The sequence below is a fragment of the Aulostomus chinensis genome, chromosome 18 (genome assembly GCF_037954235.1).
Source record: "Aulostomus chinensis isolate RoL2024-O1b breed Wild chromosome 18, RoL_Achi_v1.0, whole genome shotgun sequence".
NCBI classification, from domain to species: domain Eukaryota; kingdom Metazoa; phylum Chordata; class Actinopteri; order Syngnathiformes; family Aulostomidae; genus Aulostomus; species Aulostomus chinensis.
Window position 1 is genome coordinate 24,794,080 of NC_141337.1, and position 19,546 is coordinate 24,813,625.

The following is a 19,546-nucleotide window of genomic DNA, read 5'->3' on the forward strand; positions in this document are numbered from 1 at the left end:
AAGCTACTGAGAGCAACTTTAACTCAGTTTCAGATTTCTCTCACTTCCTAAGAGAAAGGAGAATGGTTCACCATGTCGCTGTGGATGTCATGAACACGTTTACTTCATATGCCCATGGCGATTGGTTGATGCAGGAAAACAAGACGTCCAAGCAAATGACAATGAAGCACAATTACAGCCATGATATTAATAATTTAAAAGTTTGTACCTTTCAATTCAATAAGCCTCCTTAGAAAAATATATCATCTTTGTCAAAATGGACAAAAATGATATTACCTCCTTCATGAGCACAAAGGCAATAGGTTACTAAGAGCCTGGTTACCCATGAGTAGTAGTAGACAGCACCCTTCACTGGTTTATATCATTGTCCCAACCGCACATTCTAAAGGAGGCAACTTGTTAACATTCTTGACAGGAAAATATTTAAAGGTAGGCGAAACTCAGAAATCAAATAAGTCTGAGGTAAACAACCAACCATCTCTGGTGCGCTAAATTTATTTCCCTACACTGAACTGACTTAACCTGCAAAATCTGTGTAAAAACTGACAATTATATAAAGGCTAGTCTTGCTTGATCTACGTACAGTCATAATCTGATGCAAAAAGTTTGATGTTTTTTTTCCTTTTGAAGTCGATCAAGAACAGTGTTTTTGTCAGTGTGGGTGTTTTTATCATGGAAAAACTGTCCCCGTTGTCATCGAAAATAAAAGGAATATTTTCAAAATAGAAAAATGTCTTGAATAACCCTGAATTCATGAATAATATATTAGAGGAGTAGCCTCTATACTCATCTGACTGTCAGCAGCCTGAACATGTTTGGATTTTGCTAAACTATGAAGAGGACATGCGTCGTAGAAGCTTGTTCATCCCAATCTAAATTCTAAAAATGGCTGTTTAAATATGTGAATTACTCCCTTCTATAAGGGAGAAAACCACATTTTGCAAAAGAACTTTTTTTTTCTTTTCCTGCACAATTTGAAATGAAAGGAAGAACATCATCAAAGTAACATTTGGAAATGAAATAAAATTTTGACTATATTTGAAAGATTTACACTGAGCTTTGTTGTGCAATACTTCATCCATACTGTCATCCATATATGTGCAATACTAAAGTAGCAGTTGTGTTTGTACTTATCCTGTTTATTATTCTATAAGCTTTGTATTTAACTTGTCTGTTTATCTTATTTAAGTATCCCCCATGCTGCTGTAATAACAGCATTTCCTGAGTACAGGATGAATAAAGTTTATCTTATCTTAAAGCTCAGTGCTACTGAATGCTTCTAAAATATGATTTAAAAAGTGAACTGATAAAAGACAGACACTGACATTGTTTGTGAGTTCACTTCCCCTAATATTTTACTGATTTAGGAGTAGGTTTTAGAACTAACATGCTTTTATTAAATACTCTGACATGCAATATGTAGAATTACCCCTGTCAACAAGGAGCTACTTTTTGGCCTCAAAGACACTTGTCCTGGGCATCAGTACACACCATTGTGCAGGGGAAAAATAAATTCAGTTGCATTGAAACTGCATCTTTTAGAAAAATTCAAAAGATTTACACACTTTTATGATCATTTTTTAGGCCAAATTTATTGTTTACTGAACCCAACAAAAAAAACCCAACCCAATTAAACAATAATGATTTATGTTGATTGAGAAACGAGTACAATATATGAGTCTCGCTGGCAATATTGTTCACAACTCTGCATAACTGTGTGCAAAGCCTCACCAATTTTGAAGAACAAGAGCATATCAAGGTGCACAGAGCTGTTTGAGCAAGACATGAAGTCCTCTCAAAGCTGACACACTGACTCTGGTGACTTTTCAAAATGAACCACTGTGTGCAGGATCCTGATGTAAAAACAGACAGAAAAGGACACAATGGAACCACGTACTCTACAGCGACAATAGAAACACATAAACAAAGGGGAAATGACAAAATCAACAGTCTGACCAAGATGTACAAAACCAGGGAGGCACAACTTAACACCTTTGAAATGCTGCCAGTGGCTCAGGATGGACATAAACCATGTCAAAGGTGACACGAAAACTCTAATTGCTCTTGACGAATTTGAGTAGGATGGCATGCATTGCATGGCCTCCAACATGAGTGTATGCATATGAATGCCACACCTTCATCCTCAATACTTGTAACTTCCCTTTTTTCCTTTTCCTCCTTCTCTTGTCCCTTCTTTCCTCTCTCCCCTTCCTTTTTCATCCTATATTTAAGCTGTTTTTCAGCCATGTTCAGCCTTGCAACTGGAGTCTCACTGAAACTGATGCACATTTCAGCTTCTTTCAGCTTACTCACATGAACACACATCACTAAGCTATTAAAATATTTGTCCTTTTCAGGACATTTAAGGTTACTTTGAGAACTTTTCTGTCCATTTTATAAGCATTCAGCATTCTTCATATTTCAGTTTATTTCAGCTTCAGCTTTTTTTGTTTTTAAGCATTTTAGCTGTTTGTTTTCACAGAAAAAATGGGGAATATCCAGATCCAGAAATTATGAAGGGTATGAATGTGAAAAGTAGAAGTTGTAATACTGTGAATTTTTGGGTGTTTTGAGTTTCAATCTTTCAATGTGGAAGAGGTCAGGCAAATGGCTATGGTAAAACAAACTTTAAAAAATGAAATGTTTGGAAAATCCCATTTTTGTGGAGGCATTTCCTCCTATAATTATGTTGTAATAATGTCTTGTATGATAAATGGTTCAAATTCATGCAGTTATAGTATTCACTGCCTTACATGCTGAGTTTGACCTTGGATGAGCTCAATTCCTGCTTCAGTTACTGCTCTGCTCATTGGAAATATACCTGTACAAATATTTGTACAAGTAAGAAATTTAGTAAATTGTTGCCTGCACCCCACTAATAATTTAATCTGTTCTTCTGCACTGAACAGAGTGTTTCTGCTTGGGTAGTTCTGTATGTGAGCAAACATGGATCCATATACACTGGCTGTGAAAACATGCAACAATCAATGTTGGTTTCTATATCATACTGCCCCCCAATGGTCAAGAAGTGCACCTACACATCTAACAGGTGACTCAACCCACAGGGAGAAATACCCTTTGTTTTGGTTCGAACAGAAAGGATCCGATTCTAAATGTATGAATTATAATTTTACACAGTATGCTATATTTAACTCCAGTTCTAGTAATGCAGGCAAACATTTTTTTAGGAGCTTGATGGAGGTGTAACAATACTTCATACCCACTATCATTCATTGTGCTAAGTCAACTAGCGCACTCGAAAGCCTGAAACACACCAGTTGCTCAACAATGTGTAACGTGACTAAAGCAGCAGTCGCTGCGATCAAAAATAACTGTCATCAATTGCAATTAAGGGAAGGGGGTTTTATTTTTTTATTGTCTGGTTCTTGGGAGGGTGGCAAATTAATGTATTTGCCAAAATGCTGGCATGTTCCTTCAAATATATAAGATGAGCTGTTCTCTTAACATTCTGTATGACGTGTCCCTCTTCTTTATCCTTTGTTATAGGAAGTGAGCATTTGCAGTTTGTTGCAATTACACCACGCTCAGCAGATATTTAAGGTATTTGTGGCTTTGTCTCTAATCTAAAACTCAGTTACTGGCCAAAACAAAAGAAACCTCAGGGGAAATGGAGCCAGTCGTCTTATAGGATCCACAAGAGGGAGATGGATGCTGCTAAAGAGGCACAGAGTCAAGGACTTGAAAGACTGCTGATATTTAATGTAGCACAGCATAGTCTAAGATCATGTTGATGCTGTAGGACAGGCTGCCGTACAAACTGCCTTCACACGCACACTCACAATCGACTGGAAACATTTTGTAAAGTTACTGTCTGTTCATGGAAAAATCCCTACCTCACACACAAGTACACATATGCATGCGCACACGCACACGCAAGGCCGGCACAGTAACATATGCAGGACAATCACGCCGTCTGCATGTACAGTATAATGATAGAGGACGAGACCATCAACTAATTTGCAGTTCACAATCTGTAGCTATCATCTGTTTCCCTTCATCTGATGCGTCTCTAACTCAAAAATCAAGATCTAGGCAGTCCCAAAGAATTGCAAAACAATTTTTGACATCTTTTTATTCAGAAGACTGAATCAAATCGTTGACATAATTGTGGCCCAAAATTGGCAAATGTTTCTTCTGATAGAAATTACCGATGGAAATTTTTCAGGGTGCCAACAAGCCTTTTTTTTTTTCCTTGTAAGGACTCACAAACAGGTAACTTGACCTGAAAAGATTTGCTTTTTTGAATGTTTTACCCTCCCTGCATTACTTCTTTGGAGCTCCATAAAGCAGAGTCAGCCAAGGGCCACCGACAACTAACAACAAAAAAACTGTCCAAAAATGTCCCATAAAAAATCTCAAGTTTATCATCCTGGATAATCCAGATCATCTCTATCTAGCTATATGACTGAAGCTAAACAGAGAAACACTTCACCATTTCCAGTTTGGCGCTACTGTGAAGGAGTGTGGCGAGTGACCAGCTGTCACGTTCAGTTGAAACTTGTTTTTTGTCCTCAATACTCGTTCATGATAGTGTCAAATTGGGATGTGGTTTATTCATAGTTCAAATCAAAGTGGTTGCGGACTACTGAGCAAGCAGGCAGACAGAGAAGTAAGTCAGTCCAGATGATGATCTTGAGAGTAAGTAAAGGGATATTTTTAGACAGTTTTATTGTTGTTTGCCATCATTAGCCATTAGCTTCAAGCTAAATGTACAAGGCTGGCTCTGTCTGCATTCTGGAGTCAAAAAAAACATAATACAAGAGGGGAAAATTTCTTTCTGAGCTCAAGACATCGATTTGTGAGCATTTGAAAGGCAAATTACTCTTTGGGGGGAGAAAATCCCCACCCCCTTTTATACTTCGGAAGAATTTTAACAAAATGTGCCGTAGCACTTGCTGTGGGTGAACAGCTTGTTCAGACTGCCAGTGAAGATCAGATTTTTTTTTGTGTATCCTGGTTTATTTTAGACAGTCTGGGCAACTAATAACCAAAAAAATAAACACGTGATTTTTGCAATTCCAATTAGATTTCCCTCAGATGCATCCCAGTCTGGTTGCTACAGAAGGATTTCAGTGTCTTTTGTGTCCAACTTGCTTGACTGCAGATATTGCCTGCTTCAAGCTTGTGTCTAGTAGATTGGCTGGTGATGTCTGGACATAACAAAACTGATCTGTTCACTTGTAAATAACAGCGTGAACATAAAAAGATCTGATTTATCTCAGTCTTAACAAGACCTAAGAGATAAAGCACATCTGGCTGGAAGGAAAACTGTCTTAATCTACGTGAACCTTCTTTTGCATTTTCTGAATCTTATTAGCAGATGGGCTCAACAATAAAAAGCACATAATTAGACTGTTATGATGTTGCACAGTTCTTTTTAAATCTGAATAACCAAGGCAAGCCGGAACAATTGTTGAAGCCATTCTGAGTGGCTGGTGATGTGTGTAGTCCCCCATGTTGGGATAGATGATACAAGGTGAAAAGACCATATATTTGTCAATTTAGTTCTCATTTTGACCCCTCAAACAGCAACTTCTTGTTTTCCCCCTAATTTTACTGTTTGATGTACGAATGTGGCGTGAGGAGAATGTGCTTCCGTGCGGCTACAGCATGAACACACTTAGATAACTCAACTTGATTAGTTTTTGAGCTTAATTGGATCACATCCATCTGCAACAGGCACGCGGACATGTACTCACACACACAGACACAAGCGCATACTCACAGCCCCCTCCCTAATGTTCACAAAGCGCATCTAAAACCAAATGATCGATCTCCCCTAAACAAACCCCACACATTCCATTGGAATTCACGTGGATTATACAATTTGTCCACACGGTTTCACCCCTGACCTCCAGTAATCTAACACATCTCCCATTCTTGCCTGCAACCTCCACCTGTGTGTACTTTAGTGTGTAAAACCCTGCCATAACCTAACCCCTCCTTCTCCCATCCCCTCTCCTCCTGTTGGGTCGAGCTGAGGTTGGTAGCTGTACAGTAACGTAGGGGTGCAGTCTTTGAAGAGGGGAGGGGCATGAGGGCGGAGCAGGAAGGCAGGAGTCTCTGCTGCTCAGTCGTCTTCCAGTCCCTGGTTGAGAAGAAAGTTGGCTGCCAGATTCTCATTTTTCTCACAGGCGAAGTAGGCCTGGATGACCATGGCCTCAGGGAACCCCAACGCTTTTAACTGTGTGCAGCCAAGAACAAAAACACATAAAAAAAGAGAGAGTTTTTTTTTTTTTTAAGTCATATTGGTTAAAGAACTGTAAATATTGACAGTGAACTGACCCTTTCAATGGCTTCCTTCTCCTGAGGTGTAACCTGGATATAGTTGACGGGTGCGCCCTCCTCCCCTGCCGCCCCCATCTCGCCAACCTCTGGTGCATCTCCCCCCTCACCCACTGGCTCATTCAACATCTGGATAAACAGCTCCTGGTGCTGACTGATTTGCTGATTTGAAACACCAAAGGAATAAAAGGTCATTTTGAACTCTGCAGAGACTGATTACGTCGATGCTCCACAAGAAAAGTAACAAACATAATGACATATTGGCATCTCAGGAGATGTTATCTCATCCAACTGTAGAACACAGTGTTCTCATTTATGTGCATCTCTGGGTTGTTGTCATTTATAACTGGCATTTACATTCTGCGCTCTGTTCAGCCAATGGCAGGACTCCACCTTACACACACACACACAGAGCCAGGGAGAGAGAGCAGAGCGGAGGGGAGAACTAAGTAGCTTGTTGCATTAAAGTGCAACAGTCCAGTTGCAAAGTCCAATCTCCAACAAGCAAATTGTAAATAGAGCAACATCAAACCCAACTAAGGCTCAGCGATACATTGAACAAAGATGATATACTACAGCATGTTGCATGAGATGTAGCAAGTGGTTATATGGAGACCATCTCACAGCAGACAGTTTAGAAAACCTTACTGCCCGCACAAACACGCATGCCTGCTTTTAACATGCTTATATCAGAAGCAGAGGGAAGGGATCATGTGGAGAATGAAAGAAAGTGAAAGCCCAAGCACACTAAGAGAAGGTGAATTGGAGATGGACAGCTTGGTTCCAATGAAAAACAGATCTGAATCATCTGGCAGTCATTGGGATATTGCAGGGAAGATGTTGGGCAAGAAGACAGTTATCTGCAGAATAGGCTGCACCAAAAATTGTTTAATCACCTGAAATGCCATCCACTCCAAAACAAAGAATACTTTGAACTCCATTTGCCCACATCTACACTCACACACAAAATATCACATCAAAGGAACTAGCTTAGAGGCAAACAACTCTAGCTTCTTTGTTGCACATACAACAAAAAAGTCCCAAATGGGGAGAGATCACGGCTGCCTCTAACCAAGTTTAAAGATGCTCATATAGGAGACATCATTGAATGAGGCTTACAAGATGTTCTCATGTCATGGAACTGTCAGAAACTACTCAAGTGTGCATCACGACTGTAAGTGGGCTGATATAATCAAAGTTAGTCTGAATGATTAAAAAAGACAGCACTTCATTGTCCATCCGCAGCACCTTGCCATTGGTAAGTATTTTTGGAGGTTTTGTCTCCCCCCAATATGAAAACAACACTTTGTATTATCAATAATGGTAAACATATTACTAAGACAACACCTCCTTCTTTGTCACATTCAATTAAAAATTATGAAAATGTTTACATATAACTCAAATATACTGTGATATTATTTAAAGGCCATATTGTCCAGCCCTAAACCCAAATATCTGAAAAACAAGCAAAAATTGTCATCTAACAACCAACATGGTGGCTGCTTGTAAACACTCTGGAAGCAGTCACGCAAGCAGCTCTCCTTCTACTGGTCCAAGTACCGAGGACAGCATCAGCTCAGACTGCATGATTTTAGCCACAAGCTGTCCTTCGATGGGTCATCAATACACTTCATTGAGGATGAATGGAGAAGTAGTTTGGTTTTCTTTTTTGGTATGAAGGTACTCAATACAGCCTGTCCAAAGCCAAGTTTTTAATGGGCCTACCTTATGTTCTTAAAAAAAAAATTGGCAGTGTTATCTTGGAAAAAAAACAAAAAACAATTGTAAAACTGATTGTTGTAAAATCATTTTCAGTTGTGAAAAAAATTGTTTTTTTCCCCCAACTAAATTAGAGACTATCCTCATCCAGCCCCCTCCCAAAGGAAGTATACCTAAAGGAAACACTAGTTTACTGCAAAAGCAGTAATCCCAGGGTAAACACGGAAAAAAGCATCTCTAGGTACTGTGTCATGACACCCAGTGCTTTAGTTGAGATCAATTGATCAAAAAAATGTTAAAACCAGTATTTCATGATACCAACTTACACAAAGTTGTTGCCAGATCTGTCTGTTTGCCTTTATATCTCAAAAAGCAACTTTTACAGTCATTGTTTTCTCAAACCATCCTCACATGAATGATTTGTTTGGCATTTGGGTGTGAACATATTAGAGTGTGGGTGAGACTGTTACCTGCAATAGCTGAGGATTCTCCCTGCCTAGCTGCTGGAGGAGGGCTGGAAGCAGAGCAGGGTTCTGCTGGATTGCCTGTCTCATGTGCAGGAACTGGGGTTGAGTCCGCAAGAATGCAAGTGGGTTCTCTCCTGGTCAAGTACAGAAGAAGAGCCAGTCGTCGAGATTTTAGATGCATTATTTTACACTCTCTGAGTCTCCATTTAACTGTCAAGAAATTTCTAAACAAAACATGGATTTATTGAAATGTCCATGAGGTGAGTTTCCCATAAACTGGCTGAGAGTAAATAAAATAGGCTGTCAGAGGACAGCAGGATAAGCAAGAGGCCATCTATTTGACTATCTATCCATCTATCCATCCATCTATCTTTCAAAGTCATCTGACTGATGAATGAACAAAAACTGTCTGACTTCTCCCTCTCCTGATATTAACGTCAAGTAACAAAAGTCAATCAAGCTTGACCAGCAGTTGGTCGCTGTCACTGAATTCATATGCATTATTTCGATCATCCAAAACACAAGTGTAGCACCTAAATAGTTTAAATTTGGGGGAGAAACAGTCTGAGGGATCCATCTTACTCGCTCCCTCTAGGAAGCAATGAGCAACAATGCGAGATGCCTGGGCACCAACTATCATTACCAGGGTAGGAACATTGACACAAGTATTAAACTAATGAACATGTTTTTGACAGTGGGGAAAAACCAGTCCACCCACAGAAAACCCCACTCAAGATGAGGGGAAAACCAAACAGAACATGGACAGGCTGACGATCAAACCCAGGAAATTCTGGCTGCGAGTGCTCACTACACAGTGTCATTGCTGCCATTCAATCCCTTTCATTGTTGGTCTGTAGCAAATTAAAACCACATAATGTTTTTTAAAAGTAAAAATAAAAAAGAAACTTAAAATTGTGTATTATAGCTGTAAGATTTTACTTTGAAGGGTTTTTAGACAATTCCACAACAATTGCACTAAATGCCTCACCTTCTGCTAGCTGCGGGGCTTCTGTGGGTCCAGATGCTGGAGCCTGAGCAGGGGGATTAGTCTCCTGGACTGGGCTGCTGGGGAGACCCTGGAAATACACAACAGCATAAATGTTAACTATCACTACCAGTGACATACAGCCCTCAAGTTGCACGTGGGTGATATACCACAACTATTTATCTAAGAAAAATTTATCATTTTTTATTAATAAATTGGGAATTATTCATCAGTTCATCAAAGACCATAGAGGAAACCATTAAGCCATAATTTAATAGCAGATGAAGTTGGTGACTGACCCTAGAGGGGGAAGCAGATAAGTGTTTTGAAATCAGTACGACACACCAACAAAAAGTTTACCATTGTGATAAGCTCACCTGTCCTTGTTGAAAATCAACTGGCATTCATTCACTTGTTGTGCCACATACTGATGGTGAAACCACCTGTTAACTGGCTGTTCATGCATCACTCATAGTAAACTATTTTCAATGAAAAGGATTATTTGATATTTATGAGTCAGGGAGGGACCAAACTTGGTTGGCTTAATCAAGCAACCCAATTTTTCACAACTGTTCAGTTCATTGTGGTTTGCATTTAACTGGAAGTAACCGTAACAGTAATGACATTTTAGACAAATTGGATGCATTTCTTTTTCATTCTTCAATACTCTTTAACAGAGGTGTTCCTTAATGAAGTCATTCCTTAATAAAATTATTAGGAATTTTGTGCTGATGATGGGTGGGGTAGATAGAACATAGGTATATCCACAGTTTGGGCAGGCTAAATCATAAATATTAACACTGATTTAGAGCAGATGGGTCAAATGAGGTGAAGTGATACATTATACATAAGGAAAAATGCGCAGAGAAGCACTCTGCTGCCAGCTCAATTTTTCTTCAGAGAGGGATATCTCCTTGGCCACAACGACTACCTGCACCTTTCTGAGTACAGCATATTGAATTAGCTTGCAATAATGGCCATCAATAGTTTTCTTTTTCTTTTCATTTCAGTAAAAACTTAAGAAAAGATGGATTTTTTTAACTTGCACTCACTAAGAGAGAACCAGTAAATTTTCTTGCACACAAATTTGTTCTCACACCTTAAGACTTTTTAAAACCTTAATTTACACTTAAAGACAGGAGGCAAAACCTAATGGCAATTACTAACTCGTTACACCTGACAGCACCTGTGCAGTGTTTGGAAAAATATTTTAAAAATGCAGAATTATTAGGTAAATTAAGTAACATTCCACTTTGTGTGAAAAGTAATGAGTCTTCTTACAATTGCATTTCTTTCACTAAGATAGGTATGAAGAGGATGTTTCACATTTTACTGTAGTTTATTACCTCGGTATAACCCACTGAACAATGTATAACCCTGGTCTATGTGGCAAAGTTTGCTTTCCATCACAATGTTGACTAAGGCTAAATATCTTCACTTGCATAAAGTGCTGCACCACAAACCACCTCAATTCTCAAGAACTCTGTCAGTGTTGCCGTTGTTCCCCTTGCTTCAGTTACAGATTGCACCAGACTAGTGCATTCTTGTCCTTTTGTTTGACAAACTGAAAGTAATGAAACGTCATAGATACAAAGGGCAACTCTGCCCCACCGATACCCTTTAAGTCACTGGCATGGCAACAGGTAAGACGAGGAGATATTTACTTGGTGCAGAAAGACTCAGTATGATGTGGCAGAGTGTTCTTAGAGGAAGGTAAACCCAAGAGGACAATCTTAAAATTGTTAACAGTCAGAAAAAAAGCTTACTGAGGTCCACAATGCTCTCTTATAGGCAGCCAGCTTGCCAGTCACACAGTCTCTTGCCCTACACAGAGCTAAGAAGTGGAGCTCGCTGTGCCCTCATCAGTCAGCACACAGAATATAAGACAAGTTTCCTCTTTCCCAAGTGCAGGCACACAACTTCACTTTTGCTAGTTGACCATTGACCTGACCCTTGTCATACAGAGACAAATAAGACTGTGTGTTTGACAACAGAGCAGTTAAGACCTGTTGGATGATGGTCAGAAAAACGGACTGGTTTGTAGATATGTGCGACTCACCGTGAGGAGGTACTCCACAGCTCTGTGAGGATTGTTGAAACTTGCCCGAAGCGCTGCCACCACTCTCTCCCTTTCATAGCCCATAGACATGATCTCAGTCAGCATCTCCTCGTATTCTGCTCCAGTCACTAAAAATACACAGACAATTCCGTCAAATCTGTGTCTTCAGGAATCTATCAATAGGAAACTGAATTGTGACTTTTCCTCCTGTAGGAACATACTAAATCACACCAATGCTATCAAACCAAAAACGATAATTACAAACTCTTTTGTCCATTTACCCACTTGATAGAATCTCTTGAACTAATCAATGTACAACTTTGGGAGAGTACAAAGCATTAAATCTGAAGAATGAATATTCCCAAGCATGTATCATTTTTTGTGTAACAGTTTCTTGCCATCTCACCCTCATGGATTCATTGGTAAATTTTGGCCTGCATTATATCATTATATTCCTCTTACTTTCCACAGAATCCTTTTATTCCTGGAGAGAAGCATGCAGCACTGAGCTTCCCCATGGCCCTGTGCACATTTGATAATGAGATCTGTCCTTAGTGACCTGATCACAAGTAGTCAGCCTTAATAAGTCAAGTCAAATTTATTCATATAGTGCCAAATCACAACAAACGTAATCTCACAATACTTTACAAGTAGAGTAGGTCTAACGCCACACTCCTGCAATTAATTCATAGCCAACAATTCTCCACGAGCAAGCACATCTTGCAACAGCAGCGAAGAAAACGTTCCTATTAACAGGAAGGAACGTTGAGTAGACCCAGGCTCAATGGGAACGGCCATCTGCTTTAACTGGTTAGGGGGGAAGAGATCAGTAATGGGGTACAGAGACAAACATAGATAATGGACAAAGGCAGATATTGAGAAGGATAGATAGGGACAGAGATAAAGAGAGAGACATAGGAGGGAGAGAGAATGACAGATAGGGATGTGACCAAGCCATAAGGAGAAAGACAAGCAGAGAGGAGGATGGGTGGTGGCACAGCAAAAAATAACAATAACTACCTACTAATAATAAAAACAAAACAACTATGGGTTACTCAAGCAATAAATTTGATAACAGGTAAGCACAGGGTCAGGTTTGTTATGAAGGTATCTTGAGACCTTCCTGAGATTTGATCACAGCAGATGCATGCGCGTTTGGGTTTTAAAGGAAAGCGTTAACACACAGCACAGCAATCCACTTTGGATCTGATCTGACTTAAATACTTGGCGTATATAGGGCCCCTGCTCGTTTGTTCATCTGACGCCACTTCTTTGTAGCTTTGGCAACAAGATTGGCTATAACCTTGGTTCACATAAGGACTCAATAACCATGTTTGTGATTCTACTTATCCATGATTTTTGGGTTATTTCTTTTTGTTGATCCTTGTATGGTAGGGACTTTGTGACTTTTCAGTGTGATTCAAATCAAAACTTCAGGTATGAAACTTCCAAAAGCACAGTCTAGACCAGGGGTGGGCAATCATGTGCCATGGAGGCCCATGTGTACGCAGGTTTTCCCTCCAACCATGGAGGCCCATGTGTACGCAGGTTTTCCCTCCAACCAAACACTTTAACAGGTGATCCACTGATTAACACTCTTCTGTGGCTGAAGGTGTGTTAATCAGTGGAATCACCTGTTAAAGTGTTTGGTTGGAAGGAAAACCTGCATACACACGGCCCTCCATGGCACATGATTGCCCACCCCTGGTCTCGACTATTGTTCGAACAAACATAACATTATCACTCTTTATACATGATGTAATTCAAGAAAGAATCAAAAACATAATCTGAGCTTAAAATGGAGGCCAAGGCAAGAGGAACACATGTTGTGAGTCTATAGCCGTTTTCAGACTCGAAGACCTACAAATTGTCGTCGTGGAGTATCGGGCTTTTTGGACAGAGATAATATGAATGTGAGCCGCAGTTTCTCTAAAGGGGGCCATAGCCGGCAACTGGAGGCATAGTCTAGCTGTTCATCCTGATAACACGTCACAAGTTACGCGAGGCGTGTCCAGAGTCTTCAGTTTACAAATAACCTGCGCCTTGTTGCAAGGGAAGTGGCGTTCTTTCATCCTCCTGGCCAGATTCCCCCTTCCTTAAATGTTCCACTGAATGACATCCTCTGCACGGAGGCGGGGGCGGAGGAGCTCGCAGATCTCAGTATCTCCTCAGTTGGCCATCTTCCAAATTGTTTGATGTATCTTGTACTTGGAATTCACAGGTGAAGTTTTTCCTCACCTCTCTCGTGCGCTAGTGTAGTCAGTATGTTTTCCAGTGTTTTTTTAAGTCCCACTTGATAGGGTACGTCATCACCATGCCCCGAATATCTGTGTGGGAGTGAGCGGACTGTTCAGATCAAACTCGCTCCAGCAAAAAGACTAGGGTTAGAGGAGCGTAAATTGGCGTGGCAATCCCCCCAGCCCATGTAGCTCAGTGTAAACACAACAGGCGCCCTGGCAATTTGGGGGGCAAAAACACAGCTTTTGTGGCAGTGTGAAAAGGGCTTATGAAGATCTGCCCTGATACAGAGAGAGGGGGAGAAGCAGTAGCTTGATAATGAATTCCACCAATAACTAGTACATTCATACCCAGAGCAGAGGAGGCATCCAAGCCCTGGCTCCCGCCACTGGAGCTGCAAAACAAAATCAGAGTACCTCAGAGTTAAGAAAGCTTTAGAACACTGTTAGGATTCAATTTCATACTAGACAGAATGCCTTGACACTCCAATGTCAGTTTTGACCAGAAAAAGGGCACAGCGCAAAAACATAGTCTATACAAATCAGCACACAGTAGCATTTCTTCCTAGAGTACACCATCTTTGGTGAGCAACTTATTATGAAATAAAAGTTTTATTCTATAATGAAAATGAATTGACTACAAATGAGGAAAATAACCTGACTACTCTGCTAAGTGCACTGACTCTGCTCATGGTTTTTGGAAAACATTTAGACTGAAAAATGGGAGGTTTTGTGTTTGGGGGGTGACAGGGATCCCTGTCATCAGTTCGAGTTCCACAAAAAATCTTGAAAATTGTCATACTTCATGTAGTTAATTAGGGATGTAGCTACTATGAAATTCTGGATGGATACAGATGTTTAAAAAATAATAATTTGGTACATGGCCATTGGTGGTACCAAAGCTTTTTTTTCTTTCACCTAAAATTCTTGGCTTTTCATTTCCTAGAATAACAATTCAAAATGCATCATGATTTATTCTGCATTTAAGACCAGGCACAAATTTTCTAGAAAAGACTTTCTGATTTGTATGCCCCTCCCTTGTTTTTATCATCAAACAACTGGTTTCACTATCACAATTGAACTCATTTAGTCTGATAATAATAGGAAAATTTAGGGGGCTGACAATTAAATTATTCACTGGCATTTACAACAAAGAACTAAAGCAGAAAGAGTTACTCTCTGGTGTGTATGTACCAGTATAATGTTTATGTAAATGGCAATCAAAATCTGCAACATGTTTTTTCCAGGCTCATGATTTTGCATCATGCATTCATATGTGGAAACAAACAGGTCTCCAATTTCTGTTTTATGAGGTCCTCACATCATTAAATGGTCCAAAAGGCCAATGTTGACCAATAACAATGAACAACAAATAGATATGTGCATCTCCAATGAAAATGGTGGTTCTACTGTGACTTCATACACAAGTGACATCTGCTACCTGGCTGGTTGTTGTGGTTCTGTGGCTGTGGCACTTGGCTCCTCTTTGGCCTCCTCTAGGGGAATTGGGATTGCTGCAGGGACTGGAGCTGCAGCTAGGGTTGTGGCCGGGATAGCTGTTGATGTTGAGCCTGTGTCCTGTGCAGAGGGCTTGGGTGCTTCTGAGACTGGAGGCGAGGTGGCAGCTGCAGGTTTAGCCTTTTGCAGTTCAAAAGAAGGTGCTGTTATAATAGCAATGTCTGTAACATACACTGAAATAGTTATGGCTGTACACTCACAAAAACACCTTGATATCACATTTCAACAGTCTCAAACAAAAAAATTAGGGGTAGATTTGCATAACAAGAATTTAAAAAAACATCAAGATTAAACATGACAATCCAAATTGAAATTCAGACTAGTAAATATGGCTGCATCGATTAAAGACCCTGTGAAGAGGAACTGGTGAAAGTGTATATCGCATATGAATCAAAATTGAGAATAATTATAATGATGACAACAACTCAACCACTGCTAGGGTCAGGCACCTGACTGAAAATATGTTCAAACAGCACTCTTGCCAATACCTGTATCCATCAAAACCACTCACAGGGATCTGCAGTTGCCATTTAACCCCAAACACACACAGCACTGTGAATGAATGGAGATAGGGTAATGTGGATCTATGCTGCAGTCGTGTGTGTCTGTCTCACTCAAGCCCCTTTCACACTGCACCAAAAACACGTTAACACGTGTTTTGCGCACTCTGAAAGGGTCAACTCTGCATTTCGACCCGCATCGAAGACTCGCCAAGCTACCCGGGTGTTTAGCAGCGCAGCGCGGCTCGCCTGCAGTGTGAAAAAGGCAACCCACGTCGTCTCAGGTTTTACGCAACCTTCCTGTCGCATCCTGATTTTGTCACTGTGCTGCCTGTCAGGCGTTGCCTGTAGCTTCTTCGGCTCCCTTACAGACCAGCCCAAAACTCCATCCTCCTTTGCGGCATTAACGTTCCGACATTTTCCAAGCTGCGCCAAGTTTGTATGCTTTGCAAAGACAACATTGCAATGCAGGCACTGACAACCCTAACGTTCAACTCGGCGATATCCACGTTGTCGTTTGTTTACATCTCAGTGTTCCGGCACACGTTTATGTGAACTGATGACGTTGTCAGCGCTATGACGTACGAGAGAGAAAAACACAGGCACGCAGCCCTCACAGCGGGAGTTAAGACTGGAAGCTTGAATGCGCCCTAATGCATAGCAATCGCGGGTTGACACACGTTTTTCAGTGTGAAAAGGGTACCAGAGATGAGTGCAGTTGGTTTTTACCAAATTTAGTGAAAATTAAAATTTTCACATTTAAAATTTTCCAAATCCCTAGCATGGATCTATTGCCTTCAACTTTAAATATTGTCCAACCTTCAAAATAAACATAAGAACTTTTTTGTTGACAAAATTGCATCTGTTCAGAAGAGGAATCCAACTTGGAAGGGGTGGGCAATTCAATCCTTTTAACAGACCTGAGTTGATTTTCTTCTAAAAATTCTTCATCTTCAGAAATGTAATCTAAATCTAAGGCTTCCTAACTTTTTTGATGCCTGTCCCTAATACAGTTTATATATGTTTGAAGTAATTATTTGCTGAGAATTTTTTTTTAATTATCGCATTATATTCCTTAAAGTGCCCCCTACTCACTCTTCATAATTTTCAAATGCAAATGTTCATCTTTTCTCACTGTTAACTGCTGTCCATAATATTTCTCCCCAATAACTGAAAATGCTACAAAAAAACTGAGTACTGGGATTGTCTTAGAAAATAATGTGTGATGCAATGTCATTCATGAATGTAAAACCAGTACCCAGTAGAGCTTAAACGTTCCACTGAACAAGAATGAACAAGATCATGTTTTTCAGCTGGAGTGGGACATCTCACCTTGGACACCATCACTACAACAAAATTCTTCTCATCAATCTTGTAGTCCTTAATTGGTGTATCATCCTGGAGAATTTTGCCTGCATATATCAGCTTCTGCCCAGACACAGGAAAGTTGTCTTTTCCTCTTTCTGCTTCTATCTTCTCTTTCAAGGCCTTCACCTGAAAAAAGGACACAAGCAGTCTTCATGAACTTTGAAATGCCAAGAAGTGGCATATTCTTCAACAGTTCACCCTCCTCTGCCTGAGAGGCCTTAATCTCCGTATATAAAACTCAAACCCTGAATAACTTCTTATCAGAATCAGAATCAGAATACTTTATTAATCCCCGGGGGGAAATTCTGTTGTTACAGTTTTAAACTTGCTCTTGAAAGTACCATAAAAATAAGAAATTACAAATTACAATAATTAGTAAAGCGCAGACTTTCACAAATAAGATGAGTTTAACAATATTGCACAGTTTAGTAAGTTATTACAGTCAAGACCATATGAAGAAGAGGCTGACCCCTTGGACCACTACCAAATTATCTCATTATCATCAGTGACTTGAATGGGTAAAGGGTATCCTTACGTTTTTTTCAGAATTGTGCACACAGAGACATCAATCAATATTCTCTCAGACATAAATTTACACACACCTTGGGGAGACTACATCCACGAGTAGCGGTAGTACCGTATTTGTAACTAATAATGTAATACAACTTCGTGAACACTTAACATTACCTTTGCTGGATGTGAATATACTAACACATACAGACCGTTTCCTGGCACTCCACTTATCTGACTGGTAATAATTAGCAGGTTAATTAGCATTAGCAAAAAGTGTTTTGCTCTTTTGGCTCATTACATGAAATACCAAATTTCAAGAACATTTTACTTCACGTTAACTTTCTCATCAAAAATATAAGTGACACCAAGTTGGAATGATGAGGACCTCGTTTGCCATAGCGTCGCAATGACTTTGTTAACGGGCTATTCAGTAAGCTAGCTGGCTAACGTTAGCTAATAGGTGAGGTTATATGTTTTATCACCGCCTCGCATCTGGTGTGCCAAACTAGGTAAAGGGCATAAATGTGTATACACAGAACACGAATGGTACTCCGCTTTCAATATCGGGTAAAGCACTGGGGTCTACAAGTACAGTTACACTGTCCCCGCTGTTAGTCTTGATAGCTTAAGTTAGCAAGTTAGCTAAAAGCCACTCACCGTTTGTTCGGGGTCTATCTCAATTTGAATAGTCTGCTGTTGCAGTGTTTTTAGCGTGATCTGCATTGTAGCGGTGGTTAACGTTATTTCAGATATGCTTCAAATGTTAAAGTAGTTGGTCGCTTTTAAAATCGCCGTTTCAGGAAAGATAACAGCTAGCCATGAAATGTGTGTATCCATGAGCACTCAGCAAATCGCCATCTTTGGTGACAAATTGGTGGTGGGGCGAGAACAACTCAGCTCCGGCGCGAGATTTCGTTCAGAGCACGCGAGTATGGCAAGCCATCATGTCAAATGTGATGTTTGAAGAATTTTTGATATACAGAATCCTGATCTGTTGTTTAAACCAGACTAGTCCTAACTAAGACACATTAATTTATTACTGCAATTGGTCATACTCTGTTCTTGTCAATTTATTTTGAATTTTCCACTTGTATTTGGGATTGACAAGTCAGTTTAGAAATTTGTTATTTTTCACATTATCTGTATTGGCATATATTTCTCAGCCAGAATTTTTTCCCCATCTTTTCTATTTATCTGTAGGAAAAAACAAACACTGAACATTTTGTGACAAACATCTGTAACAAATTTAACTGTTTTTTCAATGCAGTGAAAGCCTACTGTGAACACAAGATACTTTAATGTTCATCCATTAAATTACCATAGACATTCAGTACAATGGAAATAAAGTTCTGATGTTCTGTTTGGAAAATTTAACGAGTGAATCTCTTCAATCGTTCAGAACCTATAATGAAAATAATAAAGAGCCCTGGCGTGGCCATATAAAAGGTTTTTTTTTCTTGCTATAGTCAGAAAAATATATTTTGCAGTAACAAGATCTAGCTTGTTCCTAAATGTGGCTTGTAGCAACAAGATAATAAGATACCCTGTTCCCACACTTTCAATGGATTTGTGTGTGTGTGTGTGTGTGTGTGTGTGGGAGGGGGGGGGGTTTCCATATTTAAGTCAATGTGTCTTGCAACACCTAGCTCTTAGCATGAGGGTGCACATCCTTTTTATATGTGCATCTTTAATATATGGCCAGCAGGTGATAGTGTTTAACCGGTCAGAGACAGACGGTACTGCAGAGAGTACAGCACAGGAAGAGACACATGATTATGTTGCATCATTGACAAGCGAATGGTAAATGGATTCATTTTCATGTAGTACATTTCACCTTTATCCATAGCGCTTTACAATGATGCGCCATTCATCCA

General features: G+C 39.9%; 1 protein-coding gene across 1 annotated transcript; it reads right to left on the reverse strand.

Moving 5' to 3' along the window:
• Nucleotides 1–1,571: 1,571 nt before the first annotated feature.
• LOC147245876 (lysine-specific demethylase RAD23A-like) lies at nt 1,572–18,564 on the reverse strand. The gene is made up of 9 exons (XM_086185035.1): nt 18,330–18,564; nt 17,124–17,285; nt 15,215–15,411; nt 14,125–14,168; nt 11,537–11,664; nt 9,481–9,568; nt 8,496–8,626; nt 6,307–6,468; nt 1,572–6,205 (listed from the first exon to the last, which is right to left on the reverse strand). The coding sequence occupies exons 1-9, from the start codon at nt 18,393–18,395 to the stop codon at nt 6,092–6,094; spliced, it is 1,092 nt and encodes a 363-aa protein (XP_086041161.1). The 5' UTR covers nt 18,396–18,564; the 3' UTR covers nt 1,572–6,091.
• Nucleotides 18,565–19,546: the final 982 nt, after the last annotated feature.